This window comes from Amphichorda felina, assembly GCF_050947745.1.
Source record: "Amphichorda felina strain 45539 chromosome Unknown scaffold_9, whole genome shotgun sequence".
NCBI classification, from domain to species: domain Eukaryota; kingdom Fungi; phylum Ascomycota; class Sordariomycetes; order Hypocreales; family Bionectriaceae; genus Amphichorda; species Amphichorda felina.
The window spans coordinates 2,703,693-2,718,726 of NW_028145041.1; the positions used below are offsets into that span (position 1 = coordinate 2,703,693).

At 47.4% G+C, this 15,034-nt stretch overlaps 3 protein-coding genes across 3 annotated transcripts; 2 read left to right on the plus strand and 1 right to left on the minus strand.

Annotated features, from left to right (window-relative positions):
* Positions 1 to 580: 580 nt before the first annotated feature.
* Positions 581 to 4,992, plus strand: ACO1O0_009425 (uncharacterized protein; the record flags this gene model as incomplete). The annotated part of the gene is made up of 5 exons (XM_083198774.1): positions 581 to 778; positions 851 to 4,341; positions 4,411 to 4,497; positions 4,690 to 4,953; positions 4,974 to 4,992. The coding sequence occupies 5 exons, from the start codon at positions 581 to 583 to the stop codon at positions 4,990 to 4,992; spliced, it is 4,059 nt and encodes a 1,352-aa protein (XP_083046509.1).
* Positions 4,993 to 5,894: 902 nt separating this feature from the next.
* ACO1O0_009426 (uncharacterized protein) lies at positions 5,895 to 8,606 on the minus strand (the record flags this gene model as incomplete). Its single annotated transcript, XM_083198775.1, has 2 exons — positions 5,895 to 8,435; positions 8,577 to 8,606. 2 exons carry the CDS (start codon positions 8,604 to 8,606, stop codon positions 5,895 to 5,897), a joined length of 2,571 nt encoding a protein of 856 aa, XP_083046510.1.
* A 472-nt stretch (positions 8,607 to 9,078) lies between these two features.
* ACO1O0_009427 (uncharacterized protein) lies at positions 9,079 to 10,669 on the plus strand (the record flags this gene model as incomplete). The annotated part of the gene is made up of 2 exons (XM_083198776.1): positions 9,079 to 10,104; positions 10,168 to 10,669. Coding segments are annotated over 2 exons (1,528 nt in total), but the record flags the coding sequence as incomplete, so codon positions are not given.
* Positions 10,670 to 15,034: the final 4,365 nt, after the last annotated feature.

Below are 15,034 nucleotides of genomic sequence, written 5' to 3' on the forward strand. Positions count from 1 at the left end.
GGGGGCAGCACGCCGTATCCCTCCATATATTATGCAATTAACGCCCTGGGAGAGAACGCCATGTAACGCTATGGGAGTGAACTTATACTCGTAGGATCAAGTGGTCTTTTTGTCGAGCCCGGGGACCAGGCGGAGCCAACCATGCTTTGGCGCGGCTGCTGCCGCCACCACATGCGTAAGAAACTAAGAATAACGGGCGCCATTCATGCACGGACCTTGTAGGAATGGCGCTGTGGAGGACTAGAACTCGGGAGCCCCGACTCCAGTCTCCCACTCCCCGGATGGAACGCTAAGTCATGCCGGTTACCGGGCCGGTCGCCTCCTCGGCCTAAGATCGGCCGCCCTATGCCGCCAGTGGCCACTGCCGGTCGACGAGGATCCTGGTCCTGGATGCGTTTCTGATGGCGAGTTGGGTACAGGGGTTGGACCTCAGCCCACTTCCAAGTTCCATGTATTCTCAAGCCGCCCCAGAAACACTCTCCCACTCTCCCATCCCTATTCACCCCATCCCTAATCGTACTCACCCCATCTTAGGGTTACACTGGCGCCATTGCAGTTGCTCTCGTCGCCAGGCTGCACAATGTCCTGTCGCGACTTCGACTTTGGTCCCTTCGTCAAGGGGTGTCGTCATGACTTTGACTTCACACTCTTGTTCCAGCACACGGTGCTGTCTCTGGCACCGTCCTTGATCTTTCTGGTTACTGCGCTGGTGCGCATCCTGCAGCTGAGTCGCAAACCTGCTTTGCCCCAAAAACGGAAACTCCTGCATCTGAAATTGGTACGTACTTCGTACACGTAGATCAAACTACACACTTCTGGAAATATGCCACGAGCCTGACACGTTCTGTAGGGTACCATCACTGCTTATGCTGCACTGCAACCCTTCATCCTGGGGCTGGGTCTCTCATGGCCCCTATACAGGAACAACTGGAGCTTTATTTTGTCCGCTTCCCTAGCCATAGTGTCTGGCTCAGTGCTGTTTGCGCTGTCATGGCTCGAGCACACCAGAAGCCTGCGGCCCTCGACGGTCTTGCTGGTGTACCTATTCTTCTCGACCGTTTTTGACATTGTGCGTTCCCGCACCTATTGGCTCTCAGAGATCCCTGTTGGCCTCCAGACTTCTTTTACCATCTCCACACTCGCCAAGTTTGTCCTCATCATTGTCGAGAGCGTCGAGACGGCCGCCCCGACCCTGCACACGGGCCGAAACAACCCAGAGATGGTTAGCAGTGTCTTCAATCGAGTCACCTTCTTCTGGCTTGGCCCGCTGTTTTGGATCGGTGTGAGGCGTCAACTTCATCCCCACGATCTGTTTGACCTGGATTCCTCTCTCTCCACGGAGACGTCGTCTGATGCTTTTCTCCTAGCCTGGAAAGATGTCGCTCATCGCCACACCTCAAGGGTCAGCGCAAGGGCGCTGTTCAAGGTCCTCAAGTGGAGGATCTTGGCTACCATGGCTCCCAGATTAGTCCTCGTTCTTTGCACAATATCCTCTCCGCTTCTTCTCGAGAAGCTTCTAGCGTACTTGCAGAGCGATTTCCGAGGGTCCTCACCTGATGCCCTTGGGAATGGCCTAATTCTTGCCTTTGCCGTGGTGTACCTTGGGATTGCCGTATCCACGAGTGTCTACTGGTACAGTCATTTTCGAGTCATCACCATAGTACGGGCATCATTGGTGTCTGCAATTAGCCGCAAGGCAGGCACGGTGGACATCTCGTTACTGTCAGACCCCTCAGCCTCGCTCACGCTCATGAGCTCGGACGTGGAACGTATCTCGGAAGGCCTCAGGACGGCCCATGAGCTATGGGCTAACCTCATACAGGTCGGTGTGGCCACCTACCTGCTCAAGTTGCAGGTGGGATTTGCATGCGTCGTTCCCATTGTGCTTGCACTTGGATCGGCGGCCATGTCTCTCTGGATCAGTAACTTGGCCAATCTGCGCCAGAAGCATTGGATGGAAGCGATACAATCACGCATTGGACTGAGCTCAAGTACTTTACTTTCCACAAAGGGCGTCAAGATGAGGGGCTTGGACCGTACACTTCGCTCCATCATCGGGCGCTTTCGACGTATAGAACTTATCCAGGCTAACCGATTCCGCTTCCTTGGCATCTGGACCGTCATGTTTGGCTACATTCCTGAGCTAATCTCACCTGCCTTGACATTTCTGGTCGTCATGGTATATGCAGATGAACATGGAGGAAAGCCACTTGATGCCACGACGGCCTTCACTTCTCTGTCGCTGATACAAGTTCTGGCGCAGCCGTTGAATATGTCGCTCCAAAATTTACCGTTTCTGGTAGCGACGTTTGGATGCCTGAACAGAATTGACGGTTTTCTCGCATCCGAAGACTGGGCCGACGGGAGGATCTACAGCGGTAAAGGCAGCGATACTTTAAGCTCGTCCATAGAAGCACTCCCTGCCACGGTCCAGGAAAAGCCAGCTCAACCCCCCTCTTCCCACCGCGGTGAACAGAATTGCGATGCCATCATACAGATCAAGAAGGCATCTATCGGCTACAGCTCAGAGAAGGATACCCTAACAGGCATCGATGTCGAGATTCCAGAAGGGAAACTGACGTTTGTCATCGGTCCAGTGGCGAGTGGAAAATCAACACTATGCAAAGCCATCATCGGCGAGCTTAAACCTAGGGTGGGAGCTGTCAACATCCACAGGGCCCACTCACAGGATGTCTCGATATCCTACTGCAGCCAAGCCCCATTCATCAGGAACGGGACAGTCAGGGACAACATCGTAATGTATTCAGGATCTGATCCAGTTTGGTACGACAGAGTTCTTGAGGCTTGCGCTCTTACTGGACGCCTGTCTGCCCTGCCAAATGGCGACGGCACTGTAGTAGGAAGTGACGGGGCCAGGCTCAGCGGTGGACAAAAGCAAAAGGTTTCCGTTGCGAGGGCACTCTTTGCTCGTAACCACATAATGGTCTGCGATGATGTTCTCAGTGGTCTTGATTCTTTGAGTGCTTGGCATGTCTTCCAAAGCGTCTTTGGCAAGCAAGGTCTAGCCAGCGAGATTGGAATTACGGTCATCTTTGCGACGCACACCATTCGTTTCCTACCCTATGCGGACCATCTTGTTGTCCTTGACTCGGATGGTAGGGTCAGTGGCACAGGATCATTTGACGAGCTGCAAGTCTCCTCCGACTACGTCAAAGGCCTGTCAGCCTATGCGTCGGACGATGCTAGTGATACGGACGATACCGATCTTGCTGAACCTGATGGAAGCGCACGCGAATCTCAGACCATTGCTTCCGGAGAGGAGGATGCCGACCCGCATGCCGTTCCCAAGCTCAATGGTGAGCTCGCCACCTACTCATTCTACTTCAAGACAATGCGAGCCTGGACGCTTGTAGCTTTAACAGGGCTGGCACTCGTCATTGCTGGCTTCTATTCGGTGCCCCCATATTGGCTCAAGATCTGGACTGACCACGATGAGCTTCATTCAAAGCAGTACTATTACTGGGGGGTATACACATGCTTCCTCTGCACAGCTCTAGCCGCACTCTGCGTTTTTGAGTACATCTCGCTCATGATTGCCGCCACCCAAGCCGGCAACGAGTTGCACGATCGCATCTTGCAGACGGCTTTGGAAGCCTCCTGGTCAATTTTGTCCCGCATTGACACAAGCACAATCGTGAATCGCCTGTCACAGGACCTGATCCTGATCGATGGAGAGCTGCCCCTTGGCCTCCAAAACTTGATTCTCAGCGCGCTACTGGCCTTGGGCCAGGCCATCCTGATTACTGTTGCATCACCCTTTGTTGCCATTTCATTCCCAGTCATCATCGCCGTTCTCTTTGTTGTCCAGAGGTTCTACCTGCGCACTTCGCGACAGCTCAGGTTTCTCGATTTGGAGGCCAAGAGCCCTCTGTACAAGCACTTCACTGAGATACTGAACGGCTCTTCCACGATCCGCTCGTTCCTCTGGACAGGGCATTTCTTCAACGAGTCACTGCAGCTTCTTGAGTCCTCACAGAGGCCAGTCTATCTCCTCAACATGGCTCAGCGGTGGCTCACATTTGTTCTGGATAGCATTGTCGCCCTCATCACCATCATTATTGTCACAGTCGCGGTAATGACGAGCACTAAGAGTGGTTCTACTGGGGTCGCGCTCACCCAAGTCATGTCTACCAGCTTGATCCTGCGTACCATTATCCTCACGTGGACTCGTGTCGAGACTAGTCTTGGAGCTGTAAGCAGAATCAAGAGCTTCGCGGAAAATACGCCGTCAGAGCACCACGAGAATGAAAACCGCCCACTCCCGCCAAGCTGGCCGGAAGCTGGCCGGATTGAATTCCATGACTTCACTGCTATATATACGTAAGTGTCATGAGTATAGTCATCCTTTGAGGGTTATGTTTTGGAGAAATTTGGCTCACTTCACCATAGGTCCAGGGCAGACAAGCCAGCTCTGCAGAATGTCAATGCTATCTTCCCAGCCGGACAGAAAATTGGCGTTTGCGGTGGAAGCGGGAGGTATGTCAAAGCCCGCCCAAGACGAATTGCCCATACCCATGCCTTTTCAGTGCCATGCTAATCACTAGCCCAACTAACTAGTGGGAAGTCATCCTTGACACTTGCGCTACTCCATATGCTCGAATATCAGAGCGGGACAATTGAGATTGACGGCGTTGACCTACGCACCGTCCCACGCCACCATCTTCGCAGTATTATTAACACGATGCCTCAAGAGCCGCTCGCCATTGCAGGGACAATCAGGCTCAACCTTGACCCCCAGAATACCCTCTCTGACGGCGATTTACTTGAGGCATTGGCTAAGGTGGGACTGTCTAAGTTTATCTTCGACCTGGGTGGCCTCGGTCAAGATATGAACGCCGATAACTTCAGTAGCGGTCAGCTGCAGCTGTTTTCGCTTGCGTCTGCCATCCTTCGAAAGTCTAAGATAGTTCTCTTAGACGAGATTTCAAGCAAGTATGTCTTCTTCCGCATAGGGGTCTATTTGCCGATTAAGTTGCCATTAAGGCGTTCCTCTTACTAATACTCTGTTTCTAGCACCGATCATCAAACAGATGAGCTTATGCAGGGTATTATCTCGAGGGAGTTCGCAAACTGCACCGTCATCACTGTAGCGCATCGCCTGGAAACTATTGCGAACTACGATCAAATTGTCGTCTTGTCTGATGGGCAAGTGATTGAGCATGACTCCCCGGGGCGATTATTAGCACGGGAGTCCCAATTTAAGACTATGTGGATAAAGCAACAGTGCCGGGGGTAGAGGAGAAGACTATTAGTGGTAGAAAAAGTAATATCGCGCTGACCTACCTACGAGGCTAAGAGGTGTAACGGTCTATGTAACGGACAAGGGGCCACGGGACTCGGGGAGTCCCGCCCACTAATACCCTGCATATAGTCATATGATCTCTACCCGTATGCCTCGTCTACGAGACGGGCGCGTAGCCCTTACACAGATTACTCGGTAAGCTTCAGTCTTATAATATAACGGACCTATTACTCCTATCGTCTAGCCTAGCTATCTAACCTTATTCTACGTTATTCGTGATAGTCTGCTGAACCGTTACGCTAAAAAGTAAAAGATTAGGCGATTAATCTTAGTACGAGTAATTAATCGGTTATATAGTAGTTACTTTAGGGGATTACTATTATAGGTCGTAATAAGAGGTTATGTATAATATATTAGGGATACCTATCTTCGTTGCGTTTATAATTAGAAGGCTATACCTCACTATTATATAGCGACGTATAGTAGTAGAATTCGCGGAAAACTATATATAAAGCTAGAGGGTACTAATAAAGATAAAGGGTAAAGTTCTCTGAGATAAAATAAGTAAGGTTCTTAGAGATTCTGAGGCGCTAAGGTCGTCTATAAGTAGCCCGCCCGTGTTCGCATATGCTCATTGGAACAGCGCTTTCTCGATAAACACTCCCTGAACTTGGTACCAGCCCAGCGCGTTGGTGCAGAGGGGATACAATGGCAGAGACTCGGTCATAGTCCGCCCGGCTACCTTTCCCTCCTCCCCATTCTCCGCCGTGAGGGCGATCTGGTACTTAACTGGGTCAATGAAATCACGGCAAATTAGCCCCTTGCCAGCCTCGATCATGCCCTGGTGGTTTATGCTGTTATACAACCCACGCTTGATGCATTGAAGGCCAGCCAACGCTGGGCCTTCTATGCCGAGGATGCGCACGAAGATGTAGCCACCAGCAGCAGCGGTTATGGTGGTTGGAGGCACATCGATGGCGAAGCCGTCCTCGACCTTGCGGCGGAAGATGCCCCGAAATGGCCCGCACTTGCCGAGCATCACGCGCGACTCGAAGCGCATCAGGATCGCCAGCAGCACCTGGGGGTCCATCTTTGTGACAGCGTGCACCTCCGAGATGGACCGGCAGACAACGCGGCCGCGCAGGAAGTCGCGCCACGGCCAGTTCTCGACGCGCATCGACTTGAAGTAGACCATAAGGAACCCCGCGGCAGTCCAGACGAGGACCGAGAGATTGGACGGATCCACGCCAGCGATACGGTCCTCTACTGCCACAAGCGCGACGCCGCCGCAGACCAGCACGCCGACAGCCGCCAGCACAATCCACGAGTACCAGAGGCTGGTGATGACAATGGATCGCTCGTCCACGACCCACTGCTCCACCTCGTCCACGGCTTGACGGAATCTCTCCTTTGTCGCCTGGTGCCGCCGCCGCAGTTCCAGCGACGACGGGCTCCCGGGGTCGCCCTCCACTCCCGCGAGGGCCCCCTCGCGCGCCATGGGGGTGTCGTAGACATTCTGGACCTGGGCTCTGTACGAGATGGCCCTGTTCTGGGGGCTGCCTTCGTACTGCGATGTGCGGAACCTGGCGGCAGCGAGGCAACTCTGCTGGGCGTAGAACTTGGCTGGGTTCGTGGTGTCGGAGATGTGGATTACCTGCCTCGCAAACTGTGACAGGGTGGTAGGGAATATGCCGCAGAACATCAAGTACGGGACCAAGGCAGTTATGACTTCTTTCATGGCTGTCCAGCTCCTCGACCCTGGCAACGACGTTTCGAGGTCCTCCGAGTCGGTCAACCCTGTCCAGTTCCAGTCAAGCTTGGTGCATTTGCTCAGATGCCCCTCGGCCGACGGCTGCGCGGTCCATGTTTCTCTGCAGACGTCAAACGCCACCCCAGCACAGTGGATCACGTTCCGCTCTGCCGCGACCCCTATGGAGCCGTCTCGCTCGTGGCACATCTGCGTCCGCATCCCGCGAAATCCCGTGTCAAAGATGACGGCACTGGTCTCAAACATGTCGGCCGTCTGCTCGACCTCCTCATTCCACGAGATGTCAGCCAGGCAGTTCATGAGCAGGCTTGCGATCCCGCGGTCGAAGGCGTCAAGGACGATGAAGTACCGCGCTCCGGACCTGTCGAATTGCCCGATATCTAGGCCAGCCACCGCCGACGGCCCATCCCCAGCCCCAGCCTCCATTTTTGTCTTGCTCTCCGGCGCGGGTACTAGCTTACCGCCGGGATGGGCACGGGTGAGTTCGTCTAGCCGTATCTGGACTTCACGGTACGCCTCGATGGTCAGGGAAACCGCTCGCGGCAAATCGTTTCCGAGGACCTTGAGTTTAGCCGAGAACTTGGCGATTGTGATCAGGCAATTGTCAACCCAGAACCTGCCCGTCACAGTCCGGACAAGGAGCCGGGCGAGAGTGGCGGTCAGGTAGTTTACGAGATCCTGATACACCTCGTCGTTATGCTGCGTCAGCTTGATTTTCTTGTCGAATCGTATGATCCCCTCCTCCGGGTCAAAGTTCCGGAGCAAGCTCCTGTGAGAACCCAGGAACAATTCTTTATTTGCTAGCGGGGGCTGGTGCTCGAGCAGGACGAGCTCGTTGTCATGTACGCAGACGCTGAGAGCGTGCTTCAGGGCTACTGCCATGACGTGGAGGCGATTGTAGCCGTCGCTATCGGCGGGCCCGTACCACTCTGAATGGCCCTCCAGCGTTGGAGGCGTCGGCGACTTCACAGCCATTGCCAGGCGATGGACCTCGAACTTCCAGAGGTTCATCTCTTGCTCTTCCTGGATGTTGTATCTTGTCAAATCGTTGAACTTGGGTAGGTCCTTCATTTCGTATCCTTCCTTGACCCTGAAGCGTCGGTGGCAGTCGAGGCCAGAGCAGAGTCGGGCCTCATCGATGTCGAGGTCTGAAAGGCGAAATCCGACGTGATGAATTCCGTCTTCGCCCTGGCCGCCAGTCCATGGGGATGCAGTCGGGGAAGTTAGTTGGATGGTTTTTGTCCGCCGCGGTGGCTTAAATTCCGGCTGCTCGAAATCTGATGCCTTTGCGCATTCTTCGAGACTGGCAGCAGCTTCGAACCCAGCAGCGTTACGGGCAGCAGCCTCGTGGCCGGCAGCAGCGTCGTAGAGTGGTGAGTGCATGACATCCGTGCTGCGCAACTGCTAGTATGAGATCCGTAATAAACCAAAGTCCAGTGTTAATTATTTTGAACCATTCTCCTTTGCAACTGGAAAATTTTGTTGATCCGCATTGATAGGAGAATAGCGCTGGCGTGTATCCCAGTGGTCGAGGATTTGGGGCACGGAGATTCCTTGCGAGTACGTCGGCTTCATTTCATGTAGGGTCAGCTTATGCAACTGGACGCTCGCCAGCCTCACATTTCCAAGACGTGCTGCATTGCTGCCCAATAATTCTTGCACTTTCGCGCACCTACGCCCTGGTTACCCCCCGATAACCGTCGGGCTGGCCAGGCTGGGACAGTCCATTGGGCTTTCCACAACCCATGAGGGGCTCTCCTGGAGCCACCATACCACGTAACCTGTGTCCGCGCACTAGATGCCCAGGAAGGCATCAGCAGCCTACATGCTTGTGCCTGACCTAGACCATTGGAGGTGGAAATTTGATCGAGGCTTTGCTCAGTTCTTTGAAGACTTTGCACCTCATTGTCGTAAATATTAGCCAGAACATCGCTCCCTCGCCGTCCCAAACCCCAGAGCCGAACCAGCACAGCCCGCGAGCCCACAGTCCCAGTCACACGCAGCATCTCCAAAAGGCAGCAGCGTTGCCCCCAGACTAATCATCAAGATGTCCCAGCCGGCAGGTTTTACAGAGTACCAAGCCGCTCTATCGAGAGATAAAAAGTCTGGAGCAGAAACCGATGATGCAGTCAAAGGGAGCACCAAAGGTGACGGTGGCCGTCCCGTGTTCAACTCCAAGTTCGAGGACGTCAAGGAAATCAGGCAGGACGGAGAGATCCTCATCGTGACACGGAGCCAGAACCAATACAACCGCTCGCAGAAGTCGAAAAAACGATTTGGAGAATACTCCTTACTCCTGCGGCGTGTACTAGATATGAATGAGAGGCAGAAGCCGAAGCTGCAGCTTGAACTACAGTCTGACACGCTGCGGGGCGAATTTCGCCGCCTGGCGCAGGGGCTCACAAGCATCAGCGTCAACCACGACCCCATCGTCATTCCCGAGCCGTACCGGGAGCTGTATTACTATAGAGAGCGAATTCGCACGGCATTGGTCGAGGCGGCGTCGGAAGAAACACGCCAAGAGCTCCAGTTGCTCGTCGGATTCGAGGCGCAGTACATGTCCCAGACTATCGCCACCGTGAAGTCCTTTAAGGACAATGGCACCATCGAATTTGAGTGGCTCTGGAGTCTCTTCGCGCCAGGTTGCGACGTTGTCCTCCAGAATACTTCGGCTAGTGACACCACGGTCGAATGGCCTGCTGTGTTGAGGTCATATGAGACGCAGGTCCAAAACGGCGTGTTGGTGTGGATTGTGACTGTCACCCACACCGGCTTCAATGGCCACAAGTTCGGCAAAGTCCAGGCAACCTTCAAGTTTCCTTCTTTCTCCGGTACGGTTGACATCACTCAGCTGCCGGTCTACCCGCTACAATACTGCAGGCACAAGAACCGGCTGACGGAGGCCGCAACCGAGCGTGGGCGAAAATACGAGGCCTACTGCGTGGATAGCTCGAAGACGTCCAAGCCGCCCATTGGGACGGCAATGAGCTATGGGGGTCCTTTTTGGACGATGAGGGACGAGCATGAGTACAGTCGACGGGGCTGCCAGCTGTACGACAGTCCCTCGAGCACTGTAAGTTCTCAGAAACCAACCTCCGACGTCTGTTCCTTTCTCAGCTGTATCGATGTGTAATAGATTAACGGAAGAATTGTTCTGGATGTGGAGGGCTTCCTAAGCGAGTACCCTGTCTTCAGGGACACCTTTATCCCCGAGACAAGCGCGGGTACCGACGGCGACAACACGAGCCACACGTTCAACCTCAAATCGTTGTTCTATCCACGACATCCTCTATATCGGTCAGATACATCCGGTTCAAACGCTCTTCTACCATTGCAACTGCGGAGCAAGCCCCTCTCAGCAGACGAGCTCCTGACGTGCCCCCCGCTTGTTCCCGCCTTCTCCTTCTCAGCACGCAAGTGGGGCCTTGTCCTGATCGACAAACTTGAAGATGTCAAGTGGACACCAGACGTATACGAAAAGCTCCAAATCGAGAACGGCATCAAGGCTACCATCCATGACATTGTGAAGGGACATTGCGCGCATTTAACCGACTTCGACGACTTTATCCAGAATAAGGGCCGCGGCTTAGTGTTCCTACTTCATGGCCCCCCCGGTTCTGGGAAGACTATGACAGCTGGTTGGTTGCCATTTCCCCCAACACTAGTCATGTATTCAAATTGCCGATGAAAGGGGCGGCTGACTTTTACCATGAAGAGAGCATTTCAGAGTCGCTTCAAAAGCCGCTGTACAACGTGAACGGCGGAGAGCTCGGCACCTCGGCGGCCACCATACAGCGAGGGTTGGAGAGGGCATTCGGGCTTGTTGCCCGCTGGGACGCCATCTTCCTCCTTGACGAGGCCGATGCCTTTTTGGCACGACGTGGCGATAACGTGGAAAGAAATGCCCCTATTTCAGGCGAGTCCCCGACTACATATTCCCCAGCGTCCCTTTCTAGACTACGACCGGTATTCCCACGCGCTATCGGTCTCACTATATCTGCTCGTGCTAATACCATAATGAAGTATTCCTAAGGCTCCTCGAATATCAAACAGGGATCATATTTCTGACTACGAATCGCATCGTCGATATCGACCAGGCTTTTCATTCGCGCATTCATATCTCAATTCCATACTCCGACCTGGACGACGGTCAAAGAACGTCTATTTGGAGAGACCTGGCGCACGAGAAGTGCGCCTGCACACTCTCCGAGGCACAAGCGCAAGAGCTGGGCAGGTTACCCGTCGACGGAAGAACCATCAAGAACGTCCTGAGACTTGCGACACTGCTTGCCAAGACCCGAGGCGACGAGGCTGACATGTCCTTCTCCGACATCGTCAACGTATTACCCCTCGCAATCGGAGATTCTAGCAGGGGAAAGTTATTAGGAGGGCTAGCAAATGGGGAGTCAGGCAAAAACAACGACTTATCGTTAGCTATGACTTAATTTATAGCGAACTCTCGGCTAATAAATTAACTTTAAGGCCTAGGATAGATAGGCAGAGACGCGTAAAATCTTAGGATTCTAAGACTTAGCAGGGATTATTATACGACGATAATAGTTAGATAAGAATTAGCTAGGTAATAGAGTAATAAGAGTAGCTTATAAGAGGATTTAATTATTATTATAATATAATCTATTAGGATTAGATTAGGGTTTTATTTCTACCTAAGCTAATTATTACTTAATTTTCTTCGCCTTAGTATTATTAAAAGTAATCTTTTAAAAGTATATATTTAGAAGAGGAAGAAGATAAAAGAGTTTTATAATAGCTAAGGGTTATCTAAGTTATAGGCGGCGGACCTAAGCCCTAAGTCTAGTTATATACGAGGTAACTATACGCCTCGCCTATAAGGCGGGGGTATAGCCTCGAAAAAGCTTACTTAATAAGCTTTAGTCTTATAATATAACGGACCTATTACTACTATTATCTCGCCTAGCTATCTAACCTTATTCTACGTTACTTATTATAATTCTAAAGCTTTTTATTATAGCTACCTAAGTTATAATAATTAGTATATATAGTTATAGTTAACTATTACTTCCCGGTATAAGGGGAGACCCCTTACCTAAGATAATCCTAACTCTTAGGCGTAATAGCTAAGGGCTACCTTTAATACTAATAGGGGGCTCGATATCCCTTAATCTAGTAATTAAGGCTAATCTAGGCCTTAACTATACCCTCCTAAAAAAGTAGGTAGCTATATAAGCCTAGATCCTCTAGCTATAGGAGCTAAAAAGGCTTAAGGAGGAGGAAGAGGTATTCCTATAAGCGTTTACCTTTAATAAAACTAAGATACCTTTAAAGTAATAACGATACTTCTATAAAGTATCTAATAATAGTAAAAGAAGGGAAATAAAAATCTATAATTTTATTACCCTTAAACTTAAAGTAACCCTCTAATAAAGGGATAATTAGCTTAATAACTTATATTAGTTATTTAAGGGTAATACTTATAAGTATTAATAAGATTTAAAGAAGATTTTACTTAACCTTAATTAGGTTAATACTAATATATATTTACGTTAAGATTATTACCTTAATAGGTAACTTATAGAAGAAGATTAATAAAGCCTTTATAATAATTAGGTTAAGTTTAAGGAATAATCTTTAATCTTCTTTAAGGATTTAGCCTTAAAAAAGCTAATCTTTATAAGGTAATTAAAAAGTATTTATTAAAGGGATAACTAATCCCTAAGGGATTTTTACTTATACCTTATAAATAGATTAGGCCGCCCTACCCTTATGGTTTACGTATATAGGGGCCCCGTAGGTCGCGTCACGTGCTTACTATAAGGCGCCCGTAGGCCGGCTATAGGTTAGCGGGGCTATAGGGTAGCCGGCGCGCCTACGCTATCCCGTAGGTTCGGGGCTATCGTAGGTATTATAATATAAGTAAGGCTACCCGCGATAATATCTAGGGGCGGCGATAGCAGCGGTTTAGGTAGCCTATACTAGCGGCGGCGATAAGGCTACCTATAATATTATTTTTTAAGGTATTTTATCTAGAATAATATATTATAATATTATAATTCTTAATAAGGTTACTTACGATAGTTATAGTAATATAATAATAATACCTCTAATACGTTTAATATAAAGATAATAATCTAATATAATACGATTTAAGGCTACCTATAATACCTCTTAGTATAATAATAATATAGATATAATAATATTTAAAGCTACCTATAATACCTCTTTTAGTATAATAAAGATAATAATATAGGTATAATAGTATTTAAAGCTACCTACGATATCTTTAATATAAAGATAACGATATAAGTACGATAATATTTAAAGCTACCTATAATACCTCGTATAATATAATAAAGATAGCGATATAGGTATAATAGTATTAAAGCTACCTACGATATCTTTAATATAAAGACGCGATACGGGTATAATATAGTTACGATGCTTTTAGTATAAAGATATAATAATCTTTAAGGCGACTTATAATACCTCTTAGTATAATAATAACTATATTATTATAATAATCTTCGAGGCTAACTATGATACCTTTAATATAATAATAACGATAGGTATAATACTAGGTATAATAATATTTAAAGCTACCTATAATATCTTTAATATAAAGATAAAGATATAGGTATAATATAGATACGATAATCTTTAAAGCTACCTACGATAAATATATCCTATAATAAGCTATTATTAGTATTATAATAATTTAAGAGTAAAGCTAGCTATAATAATTCTTATATAACTAACTATTAGTATTATATTAAAAATAAAGCTAGCTATAATATAATTATCGTATAATTAGCTACTATTATTAGTATTATATTATATCTAAAGTTAGTTTATAATATTATTCCCGTATACCTAGTATTTTAATCTTAGATCTTACCTTAATAATTAAGCCTTATAATAAAATATTATACCTATACTTAGTTATTATATCTATTATATAAACTATTAGAGTTAACCTTATTAATTAGCTAGAGAGCCTATTATTTATTATTTTCTAATACTTTAATCTAAAGCTTTTACTTATAACCTCTATAATACGTAATAATATAATATTATACTTAACGTTATAACGCTATAATTATATACCTAATATACTATAACGCTATATTTAACGCTATACTTAATATTATACTTAATATTATACTTAACGCTATACTTAACGCTACCTTTAATATAGATAATCTTATACTAAGTTAAATAAACCCGATACCTTATAGTTATCTACCTTATATTAGCGGGTAGATCTATTATACTTACCTTATTATATATATCCCCCCTATACGTATACTAATAGTTAAGCTATTATAATAATACCCTCTTAGCCTTTTATAGATTATTATCTTTTCTTAATTAGTATTAGGTCTAGCTATAGTTAATAGTTTAGATTAAAAGCCTTAAAATTATAATAGCCCCTATTATATATCTCTAAGGCTAGGTATTAATTAGGAGTATTATTAGTTAATAAATCATATATAGGGTATATAGATTATAAACTAGCCTATATATTATATATTAAAACTATACCCTCGCCTTAATTCCTCTTCCTTTTTCCTTTTTTTCTCTTTTACCCTTATACCTTTATTATAAGCCCTTATCTATAATTATACTTTTCCTCGTTATTAATATATTTATTTAATTAATTTAATAGATTAATTATTATATTCTATTATCTTTATAATTATTTCTAGCTATTTCTAACTATTATAGCTATCCTATAGCCGTTATATAGCTACCTATTAGCCTTATATTACTTTACCGCTAATTATTACTTTTTTAGAGTATTTAATCTAGAATCCTATCTAAGTTATATATATTAACCTTACTTATTATAGTATCGGTACCCTTATTTCTTAATATAGCTAGATCTATTTATAATACCCTAGCTCTTTATTTAGCGGGTTTTCGACTAGAATTCCTATAACCCTAAAGTACGAAATTAGTATATAATCTATATATTCTAGTTAAGTTCTTTTCTAGTTAGCTTTTATTACTAATTAATCTAAAAA